The sequence below is a fragment of the Colobus angolensis genome, unplaced genomic scaffold (genome assembly GCF_000951035.1).
Source record: "Colobus angolensis palliatus isolate OR3802 unplaced genomic scaffold, Cang.pa_1.0 Scaffold251, whole genome shotgun sequence".
In the NCBI taxonomy this organism is placed as follows: Eukaryota; Metazoa; Chordata; class Mammalia; order Primates; family Cercopithecidae; genus Colobus; species Colobus angolensis.
Window position 1 is genome coordinate 4,472,737 of NW_012115722.1, and position 15,632 is coordinate 4,488,368.

Here is a 15,632-nt window from a genome sequence, read left to right on the forward strand (position 1 = left end):
AATAATAATAATAATAATAATAATTTTTTTTTACCTAGTCCCTTTTTTCATCCACATATTGATAAGCAGAGATTTATGAAGAATACCAGTGTTTAGTGCCCTTTACTATTGAGTTTATAGGTAATATTCCATTTTCTCCAAAGAACCTGAATTACATTCTCTCTTATTTAGAGAAATGGAAACTTTTCCCAACTTTTTATCTGGTGAAAATTAGGCTAAAATTGTTTATTTCCGCATATTTCTGACCTTACCATTGCTTAATGGAAAAGAATCTCACAGCTTTTTGGGTTTTTTTCCTTTTGTGAATGATTTTCTCTGATCTTTCTCTTACAGTAAGAAGAGTAGAAGTGTGTCCCCAGAGTGTTTTTAAGCAGGTTAGGGTTTATCATAATTGAAAGAAATTGGTATCTTAGCTCTTTAGAATTTTTACATTGCCACTTTTTTCTAGGGAAAGCTCAACAGCCTAAAGTAATATTTATTCAGTTCATTTGGTAGTTGAAATAAAATATATATGTGTGTGTGTGTGTGGTGTGTGTGTGTGTGAAAAGTGTGCAGGAAGACACAGCTTTTTGAATGACCAGTGCCGTCACACACAGTTCAGTAAAGACCAGCACATTGTGTTAAGATTTAAGGAATCACTTTTCGATCCGCCATCTGCGGTGGAGCCGCCACCAAAATGCAGATTTTCGTGAAAACCCTTACGGGGAAGACCATCACCCTCGAGGTTGAACCCTCGGATACGATAGAAAATGTAAAGGCCAAGATCCAGGATAAGGAAGGAATTCCTCCTGATCAGCAAAGACTGATCTTTGCTGGCAAGCAACTGGAAGATGGACGTACTTTGTCTGACTACAATATTCAAAAGGAGTCTACTCTTCATCTTGTGTTGAGACTTCGTGGTGGTGCTAAGAAAAGGAAGAAGAAGTCTTACACGACTCCCAAGAAGAATAAGCACAAGAGAAAGAAGGTGAAGCTGGCTGTCCTGAAATATTATAAGATGGATGAGAATGGCAAAATTAGTCGCCTTCGTCGAGAGTGCCCATCTGATGAATGTGGTGCTGGGGTGTTTATGGCAAGCCACTTTGACAGACATTATTGTGGCAAATGTTGTCTGACTTATTGCTTCAACAAGCCAGAAGACAAATAACTGTATGAGTTAATAAAAGACACGAACTAACAAAAAAAAAAAAAAGGTTTAAGGAATCTACAGATTGCCTTGATAAGTCAGTCCTGTGCTCATTAGAACAGTTCAGTACTGTTGCCAGTTCATAGGCCCATTATCTGGCCAATTATAGGCCAAATGGTCATTTAGTTTGAGTATATGTAGTAGTCTAGTGTCTCCCTTCACTTGCGCCCATGCCCCCAAATACGTATGTAGTTTTATTTTGTTTTGTTTTGTTTTGTTTTTGAGACCGAGTCTCACTCTGTTGCTCAGGCTGGAGTGCAGTGGCATGATGTTGGCTCACTGCAACCTCCACCTTCAGGGTTCAAGCAATTCTTGTGCTTCAGCCTCCCGAGTAGTTGGGACTACAGGCATGTGCCACCACACCCAGCTAATTTTTTTGTATTTTTAGTAGAGACAGGGTTTTATGGTGTTGCCCTGACCGGTCTCAAACTCCTGGGCTCAAGCAGTCCACCTGCCTCAGCCTCCCGAAGTGCTAGAATTACAAGGGTGAGCCACTATGCCCTGCCTAGTAATTCTTAACAGAAGGGAAGCTTTTCCAAATATCTGTAACAAATGTCTTTAATCTAGGGTCCTTTGGGTACCATGATGAGCCTTTAGAGGGACGAAGAACCTACTAAAATTACATGAAGATTTTTGTGTTCAATTGTGTGTGTATGTGTACTTAAGGAGTGGTCCCATAGCTTTCATCAGATGCTTAGAGATCCAAGATCTGGCAGAGTCCTAACTGTTTATAGAGTCATGGCCCAAACTGAAGATCCACATATACTTCATCCACTTTAATACCAAATTTATTGCGACCCTTCAATCAGTCTTACATACTTTTACATAGAACTCAGTCTACTTATTTTTGTTCTATTTAAGTGTTCTAACCTGTCATTACCATTAAATAGTGGAATTTGAATGTTTTTGTTTTTTAGAGAAATTTGTAGGGGGCAGATTCTGTTTTCTTCGGTTTTTCTTTTAACTTAGTAAGGCCTTGGCATAATGAATCGCACATTTATAGATGTAAAAATTACTTAACCATGAAAGCATGCAGTGGGGTCAAGTTCTCCAGCACATACGCAGACTTTGAAATTTAAGCCAAAAAGACAGTTTTGGTAATTTGGCTACTCCAGTTACATGTTTTAACTCCTTGAGGTTGTATGGTTTATTTCACATTGGCATGGTTTTGCAACATTCTGCAAATTATGTTTAGTTTATGATAGCATCCAAACACATAAAAATAGTGTAAATGTTTTAACATTTTTTGCTCAGTTAATGTGAATTTGGCAGGAAATACTGCGATAATTTAGGACTGCTCCGTTTTCAGTCAAGATCTGAAATAAAATGTTCAATTCCTAAATGGAAATTTAAGATGTTTGCTTTAAAGCTAGGAGTAATATTTTTTTTAATTACATGAACTACTCAGCTAAGATCATTACATATGAAATAGAAGTATTTTCTTCACATTTTTTTTTATGTGCAGTAAGATTATACTGAAGAAACCCATTTAAAAGTTTCATTGTGGGATCTACAGTTTATGTGCAGGTACTATAAAATATTTAAGAATTTGGGAAATAAAATAGCAATTTAAATACATTTAGCAGTATTTGTTTTGTTGGTGAGTCTTAAAACTTAATGAATTTCTGTTAGTATTGTTTAGTAAATAGTGAAAGAAAGGGATGCTGTTGCTTTTTAATTTTTTAGAGGACCTGTATGGTTTTAACCTGGGGGTGTGGGGTAGTTTGTTTCGCATTAATTCATTTTCTCCCCTAATATTCTTTCTGTAGGATAACTTCAAACTAATGTGTACTAATGCCATGATTTACAATAAACCAGAGACCATTTATTATAAAGCTGCAAAGAAGCTGTTGCACTCAGGGATGAAAATTCTTAGCCAGGTAAGGGAAACTCTTTGTCATAAATAATAGTTATTAAAATCTGTGTCCCTGTTTGTTGGCCATAGTAATACAGATACAATACAGTATTTATTTTATTAGCAGGTTATATTAAAATGGAAAATACTAAATGAAAAAAATTTTAATAAAGAGAAGAAAAGACAGGAAAATTCTTACTTGGAATCAGTACAAATAAATATTGGCATTCACTTGTAATTATCTCTTTAGAGATAAAACATCAGCTTGAAACATCAGCCTGAATTCCAGGATAAGACTGGCTGAATTGTGAGAACTCTGAAGAGGAAAGCTCTCTGTTTGCATTTGTAGGGGTGGAATCTAATGTTGGTCAGTCCTGTCAGAAGCACAGAATTTCTAGTAAGAAAATACAGTCATGCACTGCATAATACTGTGTATACAGACTGCATATACAATGGTTGTTCCATAAGATTGCAATGCTGTATTTTTACTGTACTATTGCTATATTTAAATATACAAATACTTAGCATTGTATTACAGATGTCTACAGTATTCAGTATGGTAACATGCTGTACAGGTTCCTAGCCTAGGAGCAATAAGCTATATCATTTAGCCAGTTGTCTGGTAGGCTGTACCATCTAGGTTTGTGTTAAGTGTACTCAGTGATGGTCACACAACAAAATTGCCTAACAGTCCATTTCTCAGAATGTATCCCTTCATTAAGCTACATGTGACTATATACAAATGAGAAAAAATTCGAAACTGTCTCAAAACCACCTCTCCACAAGAGCAGACTCTTCCTTAAAGGGTAAGAATTAATGCATAGTAAGATATTTGAGGTCAGAGAGTGTATGCATAGGCACAGACACATCATCATCAAACTGCAGAAAAGAGCTTAAACATGAGATACTGTACACAGTGGCAAAAATTACGAGTATCACCAGGAAGACAGTTGATAAAAGGCTTTGAAGGGTAAACTGAGATGATCACTGTGCATCCGCTAGAGAAAATAACACAAGATAAGCCATATCTTTTGAGGTTTTTCTCACCACTCTGAATGGGAGAAACCTATTAGTAAGAGACCTCTTTAGGGAGCGAATCAAGGGTGATCCTGGCACCATACTGTGGCAGGCAGGCAGGCAGAAGAGAGTTTTAATTTTAGCTCTCTTCCACTAACTTGTGGACCTTGGGTAAGACATTAACTACCCTGGGACTCAGTGTTCTCATCCCTGAAGAAGGGTTTAGTCTGTGATCTCCAAGATGATTTTTAGCATTACTGTTCTGATTCTAGATAAGAGGTAGAGTAGAGAGGATACTATGAAAAAGAACCACAAGGTAGAACAGGGATTTTGCAAAGAAGAAATGAGTGGGTATGAGACACTGGTAGAAGGAGAAAGGAATCAGAGTCGAGAGCTTAAGCTCACATTCAGGGGAGTTAAAGGATGATAAAAATAAGTCGTGCATCTGCATATGGTTTTCCGATTTTTATGGTGATTCATTTTTCTGTATTATAGTTTTGCATTTAAAGAAATGCCTTGGTGTGCAGATGTCTGAGTGCCTGTGTGCTTGGCTGAGAGATTCTTGGATTTGCTTAACTAGAGAAAGAAAAACATGTTTGGATTGTTGATTATTCTTGCGCTCCTAATATTTAGACAACATCAGTTCCCACCCTTTCCTAAAGACTTGGGAAACTAATGGAAACCAGTTACCCATCTTTGACAACATTTGCAGAGGAAAGAGGAATATGAAATGTTTACCCATTCTTTGCAGGAAGACTCAAAATCTAGAACGATGCCATGTTCCAGGTTTAAAGACCTGGAAATGCTTCTTGTTACTGCATTTGAAGTAAAAATGCATTTAACAGATGCAGCCTTTAGTCACTCCAAAATATGTACATTGAATTGGGTGGTGGGAGCCTAGTTTTTAATGACCTTTGAGTTACTGCTTCCTTAAGTAATGTAGTTAATACAACAAGCAAAAGATTCCATTATCTCTTGAATTTTACTGGCATGTGGAATGGTTGAAAGCACAGAAAATAAAATTTTCTTCTCCACTTCCCCTTCCCTCTCTCCCTCTTTCTTTCTCTCTCTCTGTTGTCTTCCTTTTTTTCAGAGCTTTTGCTGTTGAGGAGCCCCACCCATCCTGTGCTATTAGCTTCCTGTTGACTGTTCTCTCCACCCTACGTGGGAGGGGTCATCACAACAGTGATTTTTAAACATTTAAATTTAGACCTTTTGAGTTAACTCTTCTAATAGTTTGTGCTCCAGGAAAGCCCAGCACACCCTTCCATGAATGGTGTCTTTTCAAAGATAACTGTTTTTGAATGTTCGTTGAAAAGATTGTAGAGTAGTCACTCATTTTTTCAGTTATACTCAAATAGCAACTATTAGTAGACGTGTTATTTTTATAAAGAATGAACAGATGGGGACAGGCGCAGTGGCTCACGCCTGGAATCCCAACACTTTGGGAGGCCGAGGCGGGCGGATCACCTGAGGTCAGGAGTTTGAGACCAGCCTGACCAACATGGAGAAACCCCGTCTCTACTAAAAATACAAAATTAGCTGGACGTGGTGATGCATACCTGTAATCCCAGCTGCTCAGGTGGCTGAGGCAGGAAGGTTGAACCCGGAAGGTAGAGGTTGTGGTGAGCCAAGATCATGCCATTTCCAGCCTGGGCAACAAGAATGAAGCTCCCTCTCAAAAGAAAGAATGAACAGATGAAGAGTAACTTTTTATCTCCTAAATAAATACTTGAGTAAAATGCTACATTGTAGTACAAACAAAGTAGTACAAACAATACCATTTGTAGCATAGTGGTTTTGAAATCAGACCAATCAAGGTTCAAGTCCTAGCTCTACCCTTTGGAAGCTGTGTGACCTTAGCCCAGGTAACCTTTCTCAGCCTTTTTCCTGTCCTGTAAAGTGGGGATAATAGTAGTACTTACCTCATAGAATTGTGTCTGGTACATGGGTAAGCACTAAGTAAATGTTAGCTATATTATTAGCAAAGAACCAGCCCTTTAGCCATTTAATATTGTAAAATTGAAGATCAGTAATATGCTGACTTGGAGGCATTTTAATTACCAAAAAAAGAAAAAGACATTGCTTTCAAAGGAAAATTAAACTTCACTCTTTCCTGGGACTTGTTTCAAGGTTTAGAAACTTCCTCTAATTGAATTTATTTTGTGCATGTCATATTTTTTAAAATCCCAAAACGTTCTTAATGTAAGTTCTGCTTTATAAAATTCTGCAGTGGAAATAAAATTATTACCGAGAACTTACAGAAATAATTAAACTAATATTTTTAATGTAGCAACATAAAACGTGTTTTTAAAAATCAAATAAGATTGCTTTTTGTTATTGTTTTTTGTGTTTTTTGTTTTTTTGAGACAGAGTCGCACTCTGTCACCCAGGCTGGAGTGCAGTGGCGCAATCTCGGCTCACTGCAACCTCTGCCTCCCGGGTTCAACTGATTCTAATGGATTTGCTTTTTAAATGATACAATTGATTTTGTCAAGGACTCAGAGAAACTTTCAGACACTAATGTAAATTAGTATGTAAATTGGTATACCTTTTCTGGAAGGCAGTAATTATCAAAAGCCTCAAAAATACTCATTCCCTTTGACTTTGTTTCTTTTCTAAGAGTTTGTCCTAAAGAGATAGTGGTTCCTCGAGAGATTTATTTATAATGATGTTTATGGTACTTTTATTTATAATAGTGGAAACATGGAAATCTACATGTTCAATCATAGGCCATTAATTAAATCATGATGTAGATGTGGGATTAAATAGTTATTAAAATATTTTAAATATCTATTGAAATGGAGAGGAAATGCTTATAATTTATTAACCAAAAAAATGCTTTTTAGTAAATATTCAGTATAATTCCATTTGCTAAGATATGTAATGGTTGGAAAAGTACCGGAATGATAAACTTGTTAACACTGTTCTTCTCTGGATGATACATTAAGAAGATTTTTATTTTCTCCTCTACCCATATTTTTATTTGTCCACAATAAAATATATCGCTTTAATGGTTTTAAGATTAAAAGTCCAGTAAAAAACAGCAAGAACTATGTTCGTGAGGATCTCACCATCTGCACTACTAATAGAGCGTGGTGTGATGAGGAAAGGCCCGACATGAGTGACAGCAAGCCTAGTCTTAGTTGCTGGTTTAGTGACCTTAGGTGAGTCATTTGTTGTTTCTGGGCCGCATTACTCTTGTTTGAATGGCCTCTGGTTTTTTCTAGTTCTTAGTTTCTGTTACTCCACAGAAGTCTTCCCTGTTGTTGCTGTGCAACCTTAAGGAGATTGCACTCTATATTTTACCCAGTGATAACTCTCAGAGTAACAGGCAAGGTAGTCAGTAGAAACAAATATGCCTTCTTAAAGTTTACGCAGAAACCTCAAGCCCTTAACTACAGTGAAAATTTCACAGCGCATCATTGCAGCGGAAAATTAAGCACATGTTTCACAGAATAGAAACAAGACTTCTTTCGTTAGTGAAACCATTTTGCACTCTGAGGAAGAACTATGCCACCAGCCTGTCTTCTCCTTAAGGCTTGTTGTTTTCACACAGAGTGAAATGCCAGCGTCATTAGTGAGCACCCTGGGCTACCAGAATAGAGAGGAACTTCACACGCTCACATGCCCTAGGCTTTGATACACCTAACAGTTCTTAACTGTCAAAAGATAAGCCAGTCTGTTAAACACAAAATGTTAACACACCATTAAACTAAATTTTACTCTTCCAATTCAGTACTTCAAAGAATACTTCGTCTTAATTCATACTTTCTCCTCTCAACTTTCTGATAGGGCAATAAAGTTGTAAAGCTTTCTGTGAAGTTGGAAATTAAATTTTAAGAATTGAAGGTATAGGCGTTATCATGGTTTCCAAATACAATACTCTCTTGGTATATGATTACATTTCATTGTTTTTCTTCCCTGGTTAATGACAGGATAAGTACAAACTCCTGTGGGGAAAAAAATGCTTTACTTTAAAAGTTAATGACAAACATATAATAAGAATATTTTCGAATATGTTTAGGAAAGAATTCAGAGCCTGAAGCAGAGCATAGACTTCATGGCTGACTTGCAGAAAACTCGAAAGCAGAAAGATAGAACAGACACCTCACAGAGTGGGGAGGACGGAGGCTGCTGGCCGAGAGAGAGAGATGACTCTGGAGATGCCGAAGCACATGCCTTCAAGAGTCCCAGCAAAGAAAATAAAAAGTAAAAGATCTTTGGGATGTTAAGGTCAAACTGTCTTCTTCAAGCTAGTAAGGGGGAGAAATACTGATTCAGGGCCTGACTTGGGAAGACCAAGTGCTAGTATGTCCGTAGTGGTGGTGTTTGGGCATGAAAGTCCATTTTGATGGTGTGATATCCCTCTTCTCATATGAAGCACTATATGGGATTGTCCAAACAGTTCAGAAAGCAGTTCTAATGTGTATTCTTATTGAAGTAGTTTTAAAACCTATAAAGTATCTTTTGGGACTCATATGGTCAGTGAGTTTATTTAAATATAACTGTTTGTTTTAAAAAAAAAAAAAATGCATAGTCATTACTTCCTTCCATAAAGCAGCAAGGAGCTCAGTGGGAGCACAGTCACTGCTGTGTCTTAAGCAGATGAGCTGTCACTGCAGCGTGCCCATGTTTTCCACCCAACATCAGCTGGTGGGAGCAACGCTGAACCACTGTTCCACCCAGGCAGCCGCCTGTGAAGCTGGCAGCAGCCGCGTCTGCTCACTCACACCACTGGGAGCCAGCCCTGACTGCTCAGCACCTCACTGCCAGCTTTGGGGAAGGTAGTAGTTAGCAGTTTGGGATTTTTGCTGTCATAATGCAAAGAAAGTAGTAAACTAGTGACAAGTTTTTCTTTGTTCTAAGATTTACACACTTCGGTACTTGTTTTAAATTTAAATTTTAAAAATCAAGCTTCGAAAGAACAATGGTATATTCTTCTCCCTTACAAAGTAATGTTTCAAGTAGAACTAATTTTTTTGTAAGTTCCCAGAAAAATGTTTAACACAAGTAACACTGAACAGAAAAAGGTAGGGAAATAGCATGTTAGGTGTGCCTTACCGTTTCTGTTCTTTAATTAGAGACCCTTAACCAGGTCATCAAGGAAATAAGTTTCAATGAGTGACTGTAGTCCAAATGTTTCCACTTTAGTTGTATTCATATTTAGAATTCATTTGAATGTTTTCATCTTATCTTTGTTTTTTTTTACTTAGTATTAATGTGTGTTTTCAGGAAAGACAAAGATATGCTTGAAGATAAGTTTAAAAGCAATAATTTAGAGAGAGAGCAGGAGCAGCTTGACCGCATCGTGAAAGAATCTGGAGGAAAGCTGACCAGGCGGCTTGTGAACAGTCAGGTGATTGAGCTTTGCCTTTCTTTTCTCTACCTACTGATTTGGGACATCTGAAACTTTTAGTTTTTAAGTTGCTTGCGTATTTTTAATCCATGTCTGCCATAGAGCTCTTCATCAGTATAATACTTAGCAGGAAAAAAATTGATAACAGACAATTCCTTACAATGGATTTATCAGGTTGTTAAATGCGTTTTCAACTCATGATATTTTCAACTTACAATGGGTTTATTGGATGTAACTCCATTGTAAGTTGAGGACCATCTGTGTTCATTTATAAAGGACATGATTAATCTTACCCACTTTTACTGGATTTTTAAAAAGGAATTTATAATATGTTCTAAAATGGGAACATGAACTACATAATTTAAGTTTACAAGAAAACATTTGTATTCTGGTCTTTTGAAATCATATTGTTTAGCATATTGGTTTTATTTATTTAATTTTAGATTCAAGGGGTACATACACAATTTTGTTACGTGGGTATATTGCATGATGCTGAGATTTGAGCTTATCTTGAACCTGTCACCCAAATAGTGAACATAGTACCCAGTAGGAAGTTTTCGAACCCTTGCCCCCTTCCTTCCCTGCCCCCTTTTAGCATTTCCAGTGTCTGTTCTTCCCATTTTTGTGTCCATGTGCACCAGTGTTTAGCTCCTACTTTTAAGTGAGAACATGCAATATTTGTTTTTCTGTTTCTGCATTAATTTGTTTAGGATAGTGGCCTCCATCTTCATCCATGTTGTTGCAAGGGACATGATTTGATTCATTTTTATGGTTGTGTAGTATTCCGTGGTGTGTGTGCACTGCATTTTCTTTACCTGGTCCTTTGTTGGTGGGCACCTAGGTTGATTCTTTGTCTTGGTTGTGCACAGTGCTGCAGTACACATACAAATGCATGTATCTTTTGAGTAAAATGATTTTTTTTTCCTCTGGGTACATACCTAGGATTGCTGGGTCAAATTGTAATTCTATTTTTAGTTCTTTGGGAAATCTCCAAACTGCTTTCCACAGGAGCTGAACTAATTTACATTCTCACCAACAGTGAGCATTCCCTTTTCTCCACAACCTTGCCAGCATCTCTTATTTTTTTGAGTTTTTAGTAATGATATAATATGGTATCTTATTGTGTTTTGATTTGCATTTCTCCAATGATCAGTGATGTTGAGCATTTTCTCAGACGTTTGTTGGCTGCTTGTATGTCTTGTTTTGAGTAGTATCTGTTCATGTCGTTTGCCCAGTTTTTAATGGGGCTATTTGTTTGTTTCTTGTTGATTTAAGTTCCTTATAGATACTGAGTATTAGTCCTTTATTGGATGCGTAGTTCACACATATATTCTCCTGTTCTGTAGGATGTATCTTTACTTTGTTGATAGTTTCTTTGGCTGTTCAGAAGCTCTGTAGTTTAATTAAAGTCCCACTTGTGAATTTTTGTTTTTGTCACTTTCGCTTTTGAGAACATAGAAAATTCTTTGCCAAGGCCCGTGTCCAGAAGAGTATTTCCAAGATATTCTTCTAGGATTTTTATAATTTGAGGTCGTACTTTTAAGTGTTTAATCCATTTGGAGTTAGTGTCTGTATATTGTGAGAGAGAGGAGTTCAGTTTCATTTTTCTGCACATGGTTAGCCAGTTTTCTTAGCACCGTTTATTGAATGGTCTTTCTACATTGTTTATTTTTGTCAACTTTGTCAAAGATCAGTTGGTTGTATGTATGTGGCTTTATTTCTGGGTTCTCTGTTCTGTTCCATTGGTCTGTGGGTTATTTTGTTTATTTTTACCTGTATCATGCTGTTTTGGTTATTGTAGCCTTGTAGTTTTATGGGAGCTTTTGTTTGGTTTGGTTTGATTTTGAGACAGGTTTTCACTCTGTCGCCCAGGCTGGAGTGTGCAGTGGCATGACCTTGGCTGACTACAGCCTACGCCTCAGGAGCTCAAGCAATTCTCCTGCCTCAGCTTCCCAAGTGGCTGAAACTACAGGTGCATAACACCATGTCCAGCTAATTTTTGTATTTTTTGTAGAAATGAGGTCTCACCATATTGCCCAGGCTGGTCTCGAACGCCTGAACTCAAGCAATCCACCCAACTCAGCCTCCTAAAGTGCTAGGATTACAGACATGAGCCACCATGCCCAACCTGTAGTATAGTTTGAAATTGGGTAATGTGATGCCTCTGACTTTGTTCTTTTTGCTTAGAATTACTTTGACGCTTCAGGTCCTTTTTGGTTCCATGTGAATTTTGGAATAGTTTTTTCTGAATCTGTGAAGAATGATGTTGGGAATTGGATAGGAATAGCATTGAATCTGTAGATTGCTTTAGACAGTGTGGACGTTTTAACAATATTGATTCTTCCATGAACATGGGATGTTTTTCCATTTGTGTCATCTGTGATTTCTTTCAGCAGTGTTTTTTAGTTCTTCTTGTAGAGATCTTTCACCTCCTTACATATATTTCTAGGTATTTTATTTTTTGTGTGGCTGTTGTGAATAGGATTGCATTCTTGAGTTGGCGCTCAGCTTGAACATTATTGGTGTATAGAAGTGTTACTGATTTTTGTAAATTGATGTTGTGTCTTTACCAAAAACACATTTTTCTTTATATACTATGTGTATAGAATTGTTTTTCTTATATCTAGTAATTTTAATAACATATATTAACTATTTTAACTCTTAGTAACCCTAATTTCAAGTGAAAACCCTAAGATTACTTCATATAACATGGCTTTAAGATTTAAAATTACAGAAGAGAATTTTGAAACTAGTTTAACAAGGATTACTAAAGTTGTGTGAACTAGAAGACATTTGAGCCAAATTCTATTTTTTTAAATAAAATAATTGATTTAAGCACTTACTCTTCTTTGGTCAATTGATTAGAGCGCTTTCATATATTTTGGTAGTGATATATCACATACATATGACACATATATAGACATACAAACACATAGAAGCAGATCTTCTAGATTTATAAGATTCTTCATTTGCCAGTTTTCACTCTCTCCCCCTCTTAGACTATCTATCATTTCCAAAGTCATAACAAAGTAGATGAAACAAGGTAGAAAATTTACATCTCAAAGGCACACAACCTAAAGCTAACCACCATTACCTGAAAACAAGATTGCCAGAAGGAGGTTGCAGTGAGCCAAGATCTTGCCACTGCATTCTAGCCTGGGCAAGAGTGAGACTCTGTCTCAAAAAAAAAAAAAAAAAATGTCGTCTTTTCAACTTGTTTCCTTATTAGATTACTGGTTTCAAGGAGGGGAGCCCTTTAAGGAACAGGGCCAAGAAAGCGTGCAGCTTTTAGAGCCTAATACTTACTGGAAGGCAGGTTTTAGATCACCCCAAATCACTGAATCCTGGGTCCCCAGAAAGCCTTAGAGATCAGGTAATACAATACAGAAAAGAGCAGAATTTTAGATCTGAGAGGAATCTGTCTGCTTACAACTCTTGGTATTCTGTGGGGAAAAACAGATTCTTCCCAAAAGGAGGAGTATTTGATGCCTTTACTGTTTACCTCAAGGGATCACAAGCTGCCAGAAATTCCATCAGGTCCCTAATATGGTATGGAGGGTGGCAAGAGGAAGGAGGGACAGCCAAACAGAACTCAGTTGACTGAGACATTTTACAGGGCCATTACAGCGGCATTAAAACAATAGACATATGTTTGTATATGTATAGCCCAAATACTGAGCCGACATTTGAATATAGAGCTCTTTTTCAAAAAAATATTTTTCCTAATTGGAATTCCTACTCAAGCTGTTTTACTTTTGCTTCTGCTGCTAGCTGGGCTCCTATTGACAAACAAGCAGCCCACAGAAGTGGCCGTCTTGCTGCAGTGGCTGCCGGCTGCCCTTCCTGACCACAGTGCAACGGATGGCTCTCAGCCAACAATCACTCCAAATACACTGGTGTTTTCAGGGCGTCCTTGTACTCACGCACAGGCATCTAAAACGTGAGCCACACCACTCCACGTGGAAGTGGCTGCCACCTGGGATTTCCCCCACGGATGCTTCCTTCCCTTTGCCCATTTCTTGGTCCCTCAACTCCTGGCTGGCTCACCACATGTTCCAGCTTAAATGTTTCCAGAAAGAAACATTTAATGGGGACTTAGGAACAGAAGCCATGTCTGTGTCTTGGGTGACAGTGAGATGGTGGGTCCCTGCCCACATTGGTTTTAAAGCCAAGTAGGTGTGTACATGCCTTTAAGCAAGCCACTGTCCTTTCCTGGTCCGTAGTAGCCTTTTTTGATAGACTGGGGAGAACGAGGTAGCCTTAAGGACCCACAGAGCTCTTAGAATTCTGAGATTTTCCTCACCTTTATTTCTCTAGCCCATCATCCCCTGTATACCTGGAGACAGGTGTGAAAGTCAGTACCTTGAGTTTAATGATTAGCCACCTGTAATATTAGTTAGGTTAAAATAAGGCTTTGTGGTTTGCTGCATATATGAATATGGTACAGACTGAGCATCCCTAATCCAAAAATTCGAAATCTGAAATTCTCCAAAATCTGAAATTTTTTGAGCTCCGACATGATGACGTAAGTGGAAACTTCCACACATGACCTCATGTGACGGGTGCACAACATTATTTAAACTATTGTGTAAAATTACTTTCCGGCTGTGTCTGTAAAGTATGAATGAAACATAAATGAATTTCATGTTCCATCCCTAAGATATCTCATTGTGTATATGTAAATATTCCAAAATCTGGGAAAATCTGCAATCCACAACACCCTAGTATCAAGCCTTTCGGATAAAGGATACTCAGCCTGTTTGTATAAAACCCTTCATTCCATCTGAATACTTTGGGTCATTGCAGTGCGAATTCGAAAGAAGAAAACCAGATGGAACAACAACATTGGGACTTCTCCATCCTGTGGATCCCTTTGTAGGAGGTAGGATCAGAGTACAACTGTGCGTGAACTTGATGCTATTTGGCAGAGAACAGTAACCTGGGTTAACATTTTAAAGCAACAAGCTTGAATATTTATCAGTCTAACTGTGTCATTATGCAGAGGATCTAGCTAGATGTCATGTATTTTATGGTAACAGCTAGCCTAACTTTCACTTCATCTTGGAATAGGTACAGTATATCAAGTTTTCCTTAAAATTAAAAGTTTTGAAATATTTTAAACCCACCATTAACAAATCCGTAATTTAGATAGTAGTTCCTAGCCCTGATTTTAAGAGACTTTAGTGTAGACACTCAGTTTAGAGGTATCTCATACCCACAGATTATGATATTATAAATTTAACTGGTCTCTTTATTTCAGTGAATAAATTAATGTATATGCCACATAGTGCCTTAATAATAATGGAGGGTGTATGCTTAGTGACATCGTATCTTTCACTGAAGTCAGTAGAAAGTTTGTAAAGATTGGGAATCTTTAGAACCTCAGTCATATTTTTGTTTACTCAAATGATGTTTTAATGGAAATAATATAGGTTATATTTTGAAATTCGATGTCAGAATTATAACTTTTTGTCACTGGTCTGAGGGGAGAATCATGTATTGAGATATGCACATGTGAGAGTGTTAATTTAGTCAACAAATATTTATTTTCATACTGTCATAATGAGAGAAGTAATTGGAAATACGAAAATGAATAATGACAGAATTTTTACCCTTAAGGAAACAGTCTCTGATGTTTATTGCTTGCTATGAGCAGGGTGCTGTCTTAGGAGCTAGCTGTATAGTAGAGAACAAAACAGAGAGGAGTCTCTTTTCCTTAGGTTCTATGGAGTCGGGGGAGGAGGGCTCATGTCAAAAGAAGTCTGTCTTTAATCAGTACTATGCAGGTATGTGTCTATAATGAATAAATACTACAAAGGAAAAGAACAGCTGTGTTCATAATAGAAGATACCGACCTAGTGTTTGGAGGTCAGGGAAGGTGTCCTTAAGGAGATGATGTTTAGGTTGAGTAAGGGATGAGAGAACAGCAGGTATGAAAACCTTGAAGCAGGGAATAGCATTTGAAGATGGAAAGAAGGGGACTATGAATGTTCTCTAAAGGAGGAGAACAGTAATAGAAGAGCTAGTGCTGTTTTCAAAACAAAACTCAGTTTTTACTTTGATGCAAACAAGTAGAATTTTATATGACCATAGGTCAAAGAATGCCACAGGATTGAGAACATTGCTCTTTCTAGTATAGCTGTGGTAAACATTTGGTGTTAGGAGATGCAGCTAACTGATGGAGGTGACACCTTAAGATCTGCTGCTTTCTGTGA

At 37.5% G+C, this 15,632-nt stretch overlaps 1 protein-coding gene and 1 pseudogene across 2 annotated transcripts in view; both read left to right on the forward strand.

Annotated features, from left to right (window-relative positions):
• Positions 1 to 15,632, forward strand: part of BRD7 (bromodomain containing 7) — a 60,520-nt gene that overhangs the window by 30,064 nt on the left and 14,824 nt on the right. The window contains exons 6-9 of the mRNA XM_011946622.1: positions 2,956 to 3,066; positions 8,086 to 8,270; positions 9,294 to 9,417; positions 14,224 to 14,299. Of these exons, the coding sequence (XP_011802012.1) occupies positions 2,956 to 3,066; positions 8,086 to 8,270; positions 9,294 to 9,417; positions 14,224 to 14,299 (496 nt within the window). The remainder of the gene's footprint in view (positions 1 to 2,955; positions 3,067 to 8,085; positions 8,271 to 9,293; positions 9,418 to 14,223; positions 14,300 to 15,632) is intronic.
• On the forward strand, positions 642 to 1,178 carry LOC105514954 (annotated as a pseudogene). Its single transcript, XR_001002247.1, has one exon. The product of XR_001002247.1 is annotated as a ubiquitin-40S ribosomal protein S27a pseudogene (transcript).